Below are 12297 nucleotides of genomic sequence, written 5' to 3' on the forward strand. Positions count from 1 at the left end.
AATGCTCCCTGCGCTCCAGGAACTGAGGAACTGACAACTTTAACAACTTTGCTGGCAGCCTTATCATCCGATAGCGGCTCTGGAATAACTATTCAACTAGCAGTTGGCCAGCGAAAGTTTCTTGCCCAGCATGTAAATCATTCCATATGGAATCACACCAGGTCTGTTCGGAGTATAATTTTAAAGTTAAGTTGAACACAGACATAACATGGCTGTAAGTGGAATGTATTTGTAAAGCCAAGAGGGGCTGAAAAAGCTGTTAACAAGGAAGTCAGGAAGATAAACCTGCGCCCCCAGCGTTTGACCAAGAGTGAGGTCCCATGACCAGACGCCTCACAGGTGGCAGGGGACTGTCCTGGTGCCCAGGCAGGGGAAGGAGCCACCACAAAGGTGTGGGCTGCTGGGCTTATTTCCCCTTTGTCCTCCTTATCACAGAAGCCACTGTGGTCGTTTCAACAAGTCCGAGAGCTGAGTGAGTTGGGGCGCCCAGGAGAGCTATTTGCAGAGTGAGGCACACGTGAATGTTCTCTCTCTGGGTCCACATGGCCCCAAGGAGCCGGGGTGCTCCCCTTACGCTCAAGAAAGAGGGCAGCTTCCATCCCTGGCACTGGGCCACCTGCGCTCCCCCAGCCCTGATTCGAGCCTTGGCCCTTCTTTAAGCTCGGTGGCAGTGCCGTCCACTCATGTGGAAAAGTGCCCAGGGCCCTGGGGACCCCCTCTCTGCCATGGCCCCCAAGAGGTTCAGTAAGGAGCCGACCGCCCTCGGTTTCCCTGCGGTTGTGTCTTCATAGTGGCTCCTGTCATGTAAACTAACAAAACAGGAACAAGGAGGAGCTCATAATTTTATTTTACAATGAGCTACTGAGAATAATAAGAACGCTGGGCCGTGTTGCATCAGTCGCAAGAAGAGAGGCGAGCAGTCTGGACAAGCTTGTCTTTTCTTAGTGGCTGTCACGTTGTTTGCAACTATATTCTTGTCTGTGAGCTTCTTTAGGATCATGTAAGAAAAGACTAAGTGCGTCTGAGTTTATACTAAAAACTGTGTCTCTTCATTTATTCAACAAATTTACTGACAGCCTCTTATGTGCCTGGCGCTGTGCAGAGTCAGAGCCACTCCTTGGCCTCAGGAGTCCTGCAGGTGCTTCTAACAGCACGAATGGGAGAAAACCCAGGCAGGAGACGTGTCTGTCTCAAGAGTCGTCAGGGTTTGAGAAGGGCTGTGAAGGAGCAAGGTGCTTTCTAGACTCTGGAGTTGTGGGGGGTGGTGGGGGAATCTCGGGGAGATGGGGGAGACAGAAAGGGACACCAGTGACTGTCCAGAGGGCGCTTGCATCACGAGGAAGTGGGAAGGCAGGGACACATTTTAACAGAAAAGCCACCTGAATGGGGCTCTCAGAGACGCCTGCGTTTGGGGGATGCTGCATATGCAGAGGTAACACGAGGGCGGGCAGGAGTGTGGGGGGCTCTGTTCTTGGAGGGGCTGAGAACCAGTGAGCGGCTGGGCAGGTGGAGCTGGGAGAGAGCAGAAGGGAGGGGCCTAGAAACCTTGGCTCCTGGAAACGGAGGTGAGCTCGGAGGAGAAGGCATGTGGGACGGGCCTCAGGCTGGGAAGGGTGGGGGCCTGGCGAAGGCTTCCATGTCAGCTTTTCTGATTCCATACTGGGAGAGGGCCCACATGAACAGAGGGCACTCATGTTTTCTTTTGAGGAGGGAAAGGGATGGGGAGGTGGGCACAGAAGTAAAAAGTATCCTCCCTAAGCTGGAAATAGGGTTGGGGAGGGGACAGAGCTTGAGGAGCTGGAGATGCAGAGAGCCGAGGGGCCAATCAAGGAAGTGCGCAAAGGCTGTCTGTGACATGGGGGTGAGGATGTTCGGGGAGCCCTGAGGCTACTGACATGGGGTCCAGAAGGTCAAAGAGGACTTCCAGTGGGCTTTCCCCCCCCCCCCCCCGCCCCCAGCAAACCCAAGGGAATGAAATTAAGAATCCAAAGAACAGCATGGTGAGTGGGTGCTGGCTCATTTTAAAAGGAGAAATTAAAACTGTCAGCAAGAGAGAAAAGGGCTGATGGGTGAGCGGGAAGGCGAAGGAAGGAAGGTACCAGTGTGGAGGGGTCAGTCTGGAGTGATGGGGGTAGGAGGATGGAGGGGTGGGGTGGAGTGGTGGGGGCAGCGGCGAGAAGCCAAGACCAGAGGGAGTCACCTCAAGGCAAAGGCGGGAGCTGCCTCCATCAGGCAGGGCACCAGGGGGTCTGCTGGGGAGGTGGTCAGGGCACAGCTGGGGGCAGAAGGATGCCCCGAGGGGGAAGTAGAACCGGCTAACAGCAGGGGAGAGGACCCGGGTCTGCAGGCACCCCTCTGTAGAGTTTGGTAACCTGGCCATGGGGGGGGGGCGGCGGGGGAGAGGCCAGGTGAGTCTCTGAGGTGAGGGCTCCAGGTGGGCCCAGGGTAGCTTGGGGAGAGGAGTCTGAGATGGTGGGAGGCTCAGGCTGGGTGGTGGGGCCTGGGGAGGGAACTTCTAGGCATGAGAGCGTGGGTGTCAGCACTGAAGCAGGACATGCTTTCAGCCGCTGTCTCCCGGGTGGAGGTGTGGCCAGGGAGGTATGCACCCTCGGCTGGAACACGCTACCTTGCTCTGTTCTCCTTCTGTTTTGGGAACTTACAGCTATAAAATAAGCTCGTATTTTACATGTCCCATAAAGGCATATTGATTCCATACATGCTGGCAGTTTCTATGCACAGAGTCTTATAAAGAGTCTGAAGAGGGTTCCCTGGTGGTCCAGTGGTTGAGAGTCTGCCTTCCAATGCAGGGGACGTGAGTTCGATCTCTGGCAGGGGAATTAAGATCCCACCTACTGTGGGGCAACTAAGCGCAGGCACCACCACTACTGAGCCCATGTGCTGCAACTAAAACCCAATGCAGTCAAAAATAATAATAAAATAAATATTAAAAAAAAAAAAAAAGAGTCTGAAGAATTGAAAGAGTACAGACATCTGCGATGCTGGGCAGCCTAGGAGTCGGCCCAGTGCTGGGACCCAGCCAAGGGTCCTGGGTCTGTCCCCCCACTGGCACAGGGCTTCCTTAGCAAACGTCCCCAATGAGCACTGGCTTGTGCAGGGCCGAGCTGGCATCTCCACACTTACTTTAGCTCTTTCTTCACCTCTTCATAGTCAGCCTGTCCCTTGAGTTTTTCTTCCAGTTGCTGAAAACAGAGAGGGATTTTATTAGTGGTCGTGTCTGAAACAGGCTGGTGGGCTTAGCGATGGACTGAATGTGGTGTCCCTCCCACCAAATTCAAAAGCTGAGACGCTAACTTCCAGTGTGATGATGGTGTTAGGGAGGTGGGGCCTTGGGGAGGTGATGAGGTCATGGAGGGGGGTGGTGGAATCAGGAGTGGAATCAGGGCCTTAAAAAAGACCCCAGATTACAAAAAAAAAAAGAGACCTCAGAGAGTGTCCTCGCCATTTTCGCCATGTGAGGTCACAGTGGGAAGATGCTGTCTGTGAACAAGGAAGGGAGCCCCCCAAACACCAAACACGCCGCTGCCTTGACCTTGGACTTCCAGCCTCAGAACTGTGAGAAGTAAGTGTCTACTGTTCATACCACCTGGTCTATGGGACCTGGTCACAGCAGGCCCAAGGATAAGGCCCTTCGCTGACTGCGTACCCTGTGAAGCATCCAGCATCCTGAGGCAGCCTAGACATGCACAGTGGAAGGCGACTACTGTGGAGTTGTCCCTTGTCCTTCCCTCGTAGGGCTGGTGTTGAGTGGATACGTACACACACACACACACACACACACACACACACACGGCAGCCATGAGGTTGTAACAAAACTCAATGAAAATAGATGGAAAAAGTTTAAGAAAGTGCAAAACAGAACAAGGAAAAAGCCGCTCTGTATGAAATCCCCCAGCATGGCAAACTGGGTGAAGAAATGCTGTCCTGGCATTTTAAAAGCAGCGTGTGGCTTTTCACAAGCTACCCGAGGCCAGTTGATGAGTATGGTTAGTTGTCAACACTGCTGGTGGGACCCTGCTGATGGGAGTCACAGCCCCTTTGTCACTGGGATCAGTACCAGGTATCAGGGAAATGCGTTTGCATTTCTGGATGGCATCCCCCAGATTCCAGGGTTTTCGGAGGAGAGATGGTCCACTGGGTAGGAGGTTAGGGGCTCTTTGGCAAGGCCCAGGGGTGTGACCGCAAGTTTCGTGGGTATGAGGATGCTCTGATGTGCTCCACTCAACTCTGTGAGCCCACGTGGCTGATTTCGTTCAGAGCCCTGCAGGGCCTACTCTTTAGGAAGAGCCTTTGGCATACAGTGGTGAGCAGAGGGTGCTTCCTTCTATGAAGGTGCGTTTGGCCTAGTTTGTTCTTTACCTGCAACTTCATCCCCCTGTCTCCCAACCAAAGGAGCTTTTTGTGGCAAATAGGATAGCTTGACATGAAACACAAAGACTCAGCCAGCAGAGGGTCCTGGCCATTTAGCCTCTTTCCAAGCCTGGGGTGAACAACTTCCATCCTTGAATCAACAGCCCCTTCCCATCTGTAGGGCTTCTGGTTGCCTTTCAGGCTCTGCTTGATCAGCCATGTCTATGATCACAGTTTAAAGCCGACTCAGAACATTCTAGAATTTGGAGAGAAGATTACCCACCTGGCCCACCAGCCTTGCGATGCTCACCTGAATCCCATGTGCCCCCATTTAGCCCATCTTTTCCTGCGGTCTTTGTGGGCAGTTTCTTGTGTTTGTATTTTCCACTGTGGAGAATTGCTTTGCCCTCATTCCTTTTTCAGACCTCTGGCCAACTTTCTCTATTATGATGGTTTCTCCTCACAATCAAACGAGAGGTAGCAGGCGCTCTTTTTCCGACAAAAGATGCTCAGAAGGTGCTCACGAAGGAGCGATTCTTTCATTCTCCTCCCTGTGGTCGAACAGCGGGGAAACACTTCCTGTTACAAGATTACCCAGTGCTGCCAGGACGCAAAGCACCTTCAGAGGATGAGACTCACTGCTGCTGGATGCAGGGCACATGTAAGATGTGGTCGAGTTCACAGAATAGGAGACGGATAGGAAGAAGGATGGGTGGAGCTTTCGGACCTGGCACGGCCCGGAGCCCAGAGTCAGTTCTGTCACTCACAAGCTGAGCCCTGTGGGCACGTCGATTGGTGGCTCATCCATGAGATGGGAGCAGCAATGACCTCTGAGGGTTGAGCGAAAGGGAGGGAGACAAGGAGCCACTGCAGATGCTGGCACTGTGGGGCCTTTGCTGTGAGACCACTGTCGCTGCCAGATCTTGGTGTAGGGTCCCTGAGGGTATGTCTCCAGGCTCTCTCTGCAGACCTGAGATCGGCCCAGATCAGAAGGTTTTAGGACTGGAATCTGGTTGAATATGAGTTTTCATGGAGAACTAAGCAGCTTCCACTGAAATTTCTGTTGCTTATCTGGAGGTAGAGTAATCAGGAAGCACCCAGGACAGTGCCTGCAAACCTCGGTTGAGCAGACACCTGGATGGGGGCCTGGTGGGGCTGGTGCTGCCTCAGGACCTCTCCTGATGGACATGAGCAGGGCGGGAGGCACACAGTGTGGGCCCAACTTGGGGGGAAAAGCCCAAGAGCCCTCAGCTCCGTTCTTCGACCCCAGACTCTTTGCTGGGAGCCAGGAAAGTCTAGTTGCGGAGTATCCTGCCTGGACAGCAGCAGGCACTCCAGGCCGTCCCTCCACTGGAGAGTCTCCCCCTGGACTTCGCTGATGCTCACTGCACTGTGGGCCAGATCCCAGATCTGGCTCCACACCCCATACACCATCTTATTTAATTATCTCAACATGTCTGCAGAGTATCTGTTTGTCCAAAGAAAGGAAAAGAAAAACCCAAAAAACACATGGGTTCTGCACTGCAGGCCTTGGTGGGATGCCTGAAACAAGTGCAGGAGGCAGTGAGGCGCTGGTGGGCTGGGGCCTGATAGACCCAAGCCAGGTCCTGGCTCAGCCACTGAGCAGGAGAGACCCTGGACAAGGCGCTTAACTTCTCGAAGCCTCGGTTTCTTCATCTATAAAATGGGGGTAACGGCACACGTGGCGCAGGGCTTCATGAGGACTAAATGGGACAGCTGTCCCTTGGCACCTAGAGTGGGCTGGTTCCGGGACCTCTGAGGTGTCAAGTCCACAGACGCGCTAGTCCCTTACATGGAACAGCGTGAGGCACTCGGCCCTGCAAACCCCTGGATGTGGGACCCGCAGACAGAGCGCCACCGGAATACTGAGCACCTAGCACGGTGCTCGGCACATGGTACTGCCCTCAGTACTGGTGGTGAGTTATTATGGCAGTTATTGCTACTTCATCCCTGGGGTGATCCTGAATATGGGCTTCCCTGGTAGCTCAGCTGGCAAAGAATCTGCCTGCAACACAAGAGACCCTGGATTGATTCCTGGGTCGGGAAGTTCCCTTAGAGAAGGGATAGGTTACCCACTCCAGTATTCTTGGGCTTTCCTGGTGGCTCAGATGGTAAAGAACCTGCCTGCAATGCAGGAGACCTGGGTTAGATCCCAGGGTTGGGAAGATCCCTGGAGGAAGGCATGGCAATCCACTCCGGTGTTCTTGCCTGGAGAATCCCATGGACTGAGGAGTCTGGCGGGCTGCAGTCCATGAGGTCGCACAGAGTTGGACACGACTGAGTGACTAAGAACAACATAGTACTTCCTGAATATGACTAGACGGTTTCTGAAGACACTTTGTGGTTCTCAGGCCAGGGGCTCCATCTCTGAGGTTCTCCACATCCCCGTCTGCCACCTCCCAGGGCCCCACTGCCCTGGGCACATCCACGGAGGAGGACAGATGCCTGAGCGGCTCTGACTGTTCCACGCCGATGGCAGGAATGGCAGCCCTACATCTCGGGCTATGAACACAGAATCTGGGAAGCGGGTTGCCTTCCTGAGAAGCTGCTCGTGGGATGGAACAGGGAGGAAAGGTCTGACCTTGTACAGAGTGGGGAGGAAAGGTTTAGTGTGGAGCTGGGCTTCTAGCTCAGACCTAAATGGCTGAGCGGGAGCCTGGGTAATAGGCTTAGCCTGTCGGGCCTCACATTTCTCCTCTGGGGAAGCGGGCGGGTGAGAATATGGGTTTGCAAAGGACAGAGTTGAGGAAATGTCAGATGCACATGTGCAAGCTGCAAGGGCCCCTCCAACACATGTCTTATAATATAGGTCATGTATGTTTAATACTATAGGGCTTCCCAGGTGGTGCTAGTGGTGAAGAACCACTGGCCAATGCAGGAGACCTAAGAGACGTGGGTTTGACCCCTGAGTCAGGAAGATCCCCAGGAGAAGGGAATGGCAACCCACTCCAGTATTCTTGCTTGGAGAACCCTGTGGACAGAGGAGCCTAGCGGGCTGCAGTCCATAGGGTTGCAAAGAGTTGGACATGACTGAAGCGACTTAGCACGCATGAACTCACATTTAATTCTACAAAGCTTAGGAGCTCTGGAGCTTAATGGCTCCAGAACTTAGGAGAGCTCATCAAATGTTCCTTGAATTGCTAGAAGCATTATCTATATGAAGTTCTCAAAATCCTGGCTAAGACTCAAATAATGAGGTAATTTAATTTCAAATGCAAAGTATTTTGGTGTGCAGCAAATTAGGTACTAAATTTATAAAAGACATCTATCTTAGTCAAGTTATAACATGGGGCCTAGCGCTGCCAACTTAAGGGTCTCTGGCACAGAAACTAATGCAAAGACCCTCGAGAGGCCTGGTCCTCTGGGATACACAGCGAGGGGTCGAGGAGGCAACACGTCTTTGCCACATGGCAGACAGGGCCAGAGAGGTGATTGCATTGCTGTTTACCGGTGACTCCGACTCTTCCCTCCGGGGTGATGGGAGCCAGGTTTCTGGCAGTGCTGTCTAAGGACCCACAGGTCAGGTTAGGGGAGTCATTGTGTGACACCTCACTCCGACATGGACCCTTGGGCAGAACCCAGTGGGTATGATTGGGCTCCCTGGCCCAGGGCAGAGGTCTGAGGTTGACTCTTCTTCTGTGGGGGCTGGAACTAGGCAGCGTGCCCCTCCTTTTCACCTGAACAGTGACCCCACCCCTACCCCAGGTCTCCATTGCTCCTTGGTGAGAGGTGGCAGTTAAGTAAATTTAGGGTCGGCTGATGCTGGGGAGGTGCTGGGGAGGACTAAACCAACAGTCGTCCCCTGGTATAACTTCATCTTTCACCCCTGGGCAAGAAGCCCAGAGATGCCTGGTTGGGTGCTGCACATGCTCTGCAAGGATGCTGGGGACGTGAGACCAAAAGGGTTAGGGTGGTGGGGAGAGTGACCATGACATTAGAGGCCTTGCTTCCAGTTGGAGAAGCGTGCTCTGGATAGAAAAGGGGGAGTCCCTGAGTGGTAACCCCATCACAAGTCACCTCCAGCTTCCTCGAGCTGCGATCCCAGGTGACTCAGCACAGAGGGGACGGGAGCTGACTCCTTATGGGTCCTGGCTGGATATTTCAGCCACCTGGACATTGCAAGGTTGGCTAAGTGGGCCACAAGCTGGGGACCGTCTGCAGGTGAATATCAAGAGTCACTCATCCAGTGACCAAGGGCACCTGTGTCTAAGAGGATTCACCGTAGATTCCTGCAATTAGCTTTGGAAGCATTTCCAGTAATGCCCACCAGTCTACAGCAATTTACCTATGACCTCAATCCAGAGTCGGGCCTCGAGGCCTCTAGCACAAAGTCCCCCAGTTCCTCCCTCTGGGGCATCACAACAGCTGCGGCCCTGGCCCGGGGCCCCCTTCACCCCTCGTGCTTTCAAGATGCAGCCAGGACGAGGCTCAGGGAGGCTCGGCCCCCGGGCTCTCTGATGCTAGGGTGTCTGATGTTAGGAATTGCTCGTGCCATCCAGGGCGAGCGGGGGCCATGGAGGGACACGTATACAGGTCTCTCCTCTACAGCCTCGGGCTGGATGGATCACTATCATACCCACCAGCCCGGTGAGCATCAGTGGGACTGGATGTTAGAGCTTCACACACTGGGCCAGTGATAAGACGCTGGTTAAAATGCGGTCAAGGGCAGCCCTGGTGCAGAGGAAACATGGCTGGAGAGGGAACTTATGTAACTAAAGAGGGAGTGTCCACAATTAAAGTTGCTGAACGAGGGCAGAGAAGTGGCTGTCGGTCTTTTTTCGTCCTCACCCTGAGAGAGACAGTGGCTCAAAAGGACCGAACAGAACCTCCGGAGGTGGCCTGAGCGGTTTGGATGGTTGGGGAGGCTTGTGTGGTTTGGAAAAAGGTCCTCATGTGATTCTAACACATGGGTCCATACATCCAGTGAAAACCATTGATCTTTAAAGCATCTGTAGAAAATATTATTTCTCCCTAGGAGAGACCGGCCTCAGTGAGTCTTTCTTGTAGACACATGTTTTAAATTGGAGCTATCGGTAGCCGTGTTTCCTGGGCTACTGAAGGGTTCTGACAGAAGACCCTAGAGCGGTGTTACCAGAGACAGCAGCCTCATGATGGCGGTCAGGCTATTTCATTGGTTACGAGTGCAGAGTGATCCCTGACAAGTGGCATGGAGCTGAAGTGCTTGTCAGATCAGACAGGAAGAAACGTCTCCCGCTTCTGAGTCTGTTTCGATGTCTGAAGGTTAGAGGAGGCACCACTGCATTTGGATAGTGATGGCGAACTTGGCTTGAAAAAGTAGAACGTGAGGAGAGAGACTGGTAGACATCCAACCGGCAATTTATCCTCATGACTATCAGTTATGGAGGTGAAGGGAAGAAAGTATTCAGTCGAAAAGAGAGGTGGTGTGTCAGGGTGCTCGAGAAAGCAAACCGCTTAGTCCCCAAAACATGTTTCATTACAGAGCACATGCATCCTAGTGTGTCCTGGTGGAGAAGACCCCAGTAAGCTCAATACATAATAATCTCAAGGCTTGTCCACTGCACTTCTGCCCTTGTGAGACCATCATCAAGCACATCACAATTTATCTCAGGTTGTGGTCAGTGTCCATGGTGAGACCACCCACCATACTGAGAGGCTGAGAGACAGCCGGAGGCTGTGGCGCCCTCGGCCGGTGACCCCAACCCGAGCCCCCAGAGCAGGTCAACACGGTCCAAGAAGGAAAGAACGGAGGAGGAGTGGTGCTGGTAGTGGCAGGAGGGGGAGGAGGAAATGGGAATTCAGGGGAGGCTCCTGGCTGCTTCCAGAGGCCACCACAGCTGGCCCCAGACCCCTGGTGCAAAAGCATCGGGTCGGTTTGACAGGTCTCATTCATAAAATAGTTTCCTAATAATTGTTTTGCTGCTTAGTTTAGATTGGAGACTATAAATTGCACACATTAGGAAAGAAAAAAAGCCCAGGGAAGTATCTCATTCAATTAACCTTATTCCTCTGGGTGAGCAAGGCAGACGCGCTCGTTTGGGGAAGGCAGGCGCCTTCTGCAAGTACGTCTGATATCAGGGAGAGCTTTGCTCCTGGCGACCAGGGGTTAAGATAATTAAAATCAGAGAAGTCTTGTTACTAGAGGATATGTTTTGATTATTAGATCAGATGAAGATAAGGGAGTAATAACTTTGGAAGAAGTATTGCCGAATTGTTTCATTAACTGCACAGTATTAAAGAATTCCCCCAAGATATGGGTAAAGAACATTAATTTGTGAAACTGCGTTTCATTTTTTGGTGAAGGCAAACATTAAAACCTTAACTGATTCGGAAGAAATTGCTCTGTAATAAAACGGTAGGGTCTACAGCCTCCCTCTCATGTAGTCAAACGCATCACGGACTTGAGTCGCACCCTTTAGCTGTTAACAAAGGAGGAGAAGGAGAATTATCTGATAGTTATGCCTCTGCTGGGGTCAGAACGGCTGTTAACACGAGAGAATGACATTGAATCTGGAAATAAAAAGTGGGAACTGGTACTCGCTGTGCAAGCTGATGAGAGAATACGCAACACCGGCAAGTTGAATAACCATCTCCCTGTCCTGGCAGGACCGTGTCCTCGGAGGGGCCTGGGCACCAGGAAGTTTCTCAGGAGGTGGAAGAGAAACCCAAAGAGGCAGAGAAGGGTCTAGTGAGGGCAAACTGTGGCCGCCCTGGTGCCAGCGAGGTCAGGCCAGCGAGCTGCCAGGAGGACAGACTTGCTGGAGACTAAGTGCTGCCTCAGAAACATGGTCATGAGTTGAGAAGGAAAAAAAAAACAAAAAAAAAACTCAACTTAGAAAATATCAAAATGGGGCCTAACCACATTCTAGAATTACTTTACATAAGAGAAAGTTTTCCTGACATTTTTTACGATTAACTGTGATCCACTTTCTCTCGTGCACAGGGACTATAATTGGCCGTCGGTCGCTTATCCGTTCACGCCCGTCACGAACGGGCGCTGAGTGGAGGTGGGGGGCCTCGTGGGCGGACGGCAGAGCTCGTGCCTCTGCCCTCGCCGGTCCTGTCTCTTTGTCGTCACATAAGATCCCACTGAGTCTAGGGTGCCAGGACCACCTCCAAATTATGCTAACTTCAACAGATTGAACATACCTTAAATAAGTATAATTTAAAAAATACAATGTAGAAGGTTCTGGGTTCCGAATTTGGGACACAGATGCATGAGACGCCGCAAGAGGACATAGTTTCTGGCTAGACGGCTGAGGACTGCGGGTGGGAGATCAGGGGCAGATCGTGGGGGTTCTGGGCCCTGGCTCCTGGCACAGGCCAGCAGGTCAGAAAACAGCCCTGCAGGTTGGGAGCAGGGCCCCCCACGCTCGGTGCTGACTTGCCCGAAGTGAACCCTTGGCGTTCATTTTGTTTGGGCACAGGGAGGGCTGGGGTCCCAGGAGGCTGGGTCCTCCTGAGGCAGCCTCCTCTAGGAGCCAGGGGAGGCCGGCAGAGCTGGACTACTATGTCTGCGGACAGCCGTGCCCTGACGGTGCTCTAGCCCAGGTCAGCGAGCTCATAGCCTCGGGTCCAGCACCAACAGCCTCTGAGTCCTTGGACGACGAGCAAGCGCTGTGGGCGGGCGGGCCCCCAGGATGGGGGTTTCTACCATGGGCTGCATGAGAGGATGGCCGACTGGCAGGGACGTGCCACCTGGGTCAAAGCCCATCCTGCCTCGCTGTCTTGGGCTTTAGGACTCTGCTTCCAGCCACCTCACAGGGGTCAAGGCTGCCTTGCTTGCTGTCAGTCAAGACACAGAGTCCTCCAAACAAGAGCCTAATGGAGCTTCTGAGAGGAGGTGACTCCAGGGGAACCTCTTGCCTCCTACTGTCCTCACTGGAGGGAGAGACTCAGGCTGATGGCTGGAGCTCGACCGAGATAAGT

The 12297-nt window shown here is 53.1% G+C and overlaps 1 protein-coding gene across 7 annotated transcripts in view; it reads right to left on the bottom strand.

Annotated features, from left to right (window-relative positions):
- Window positions 1-12297, bottom strand: part of CUX1 (cut like homeobox 1) — a 347907-nt gene that overhangs the window by 73627 nt on the left and 261983 nt on the right. For all 7 annotated transcript variants that reach the window (XM_065924891.1, XM_065924889.1, XM_065924892.1 and 4 more), the window contains exon 12: window positions 3142-3200. In XM_065924891.1, coding sequence (XP_065780963.1) covers window positions 3142-3200 — 59 coding nt within the window. The remainder of the gene's footprint in view (window positions 1-3141; window positions 3201-12297) is intronic.

The sequence above is a fragment of the Muntiacus reevesi genome, chromosome 2, assembly GCF_963930625.1.
Source record: "Muntiacus reevesi chromosome 2, mMunRee1.1, whole genome shotgun sequence".
Taxonomy (NCBI): domain Eukaryota; kingdom Metazoa; phylum Chordata; class Mammalia; order Artiodactyla; family Cervidae; genus Muntiacus; species Muntiacus reevesi.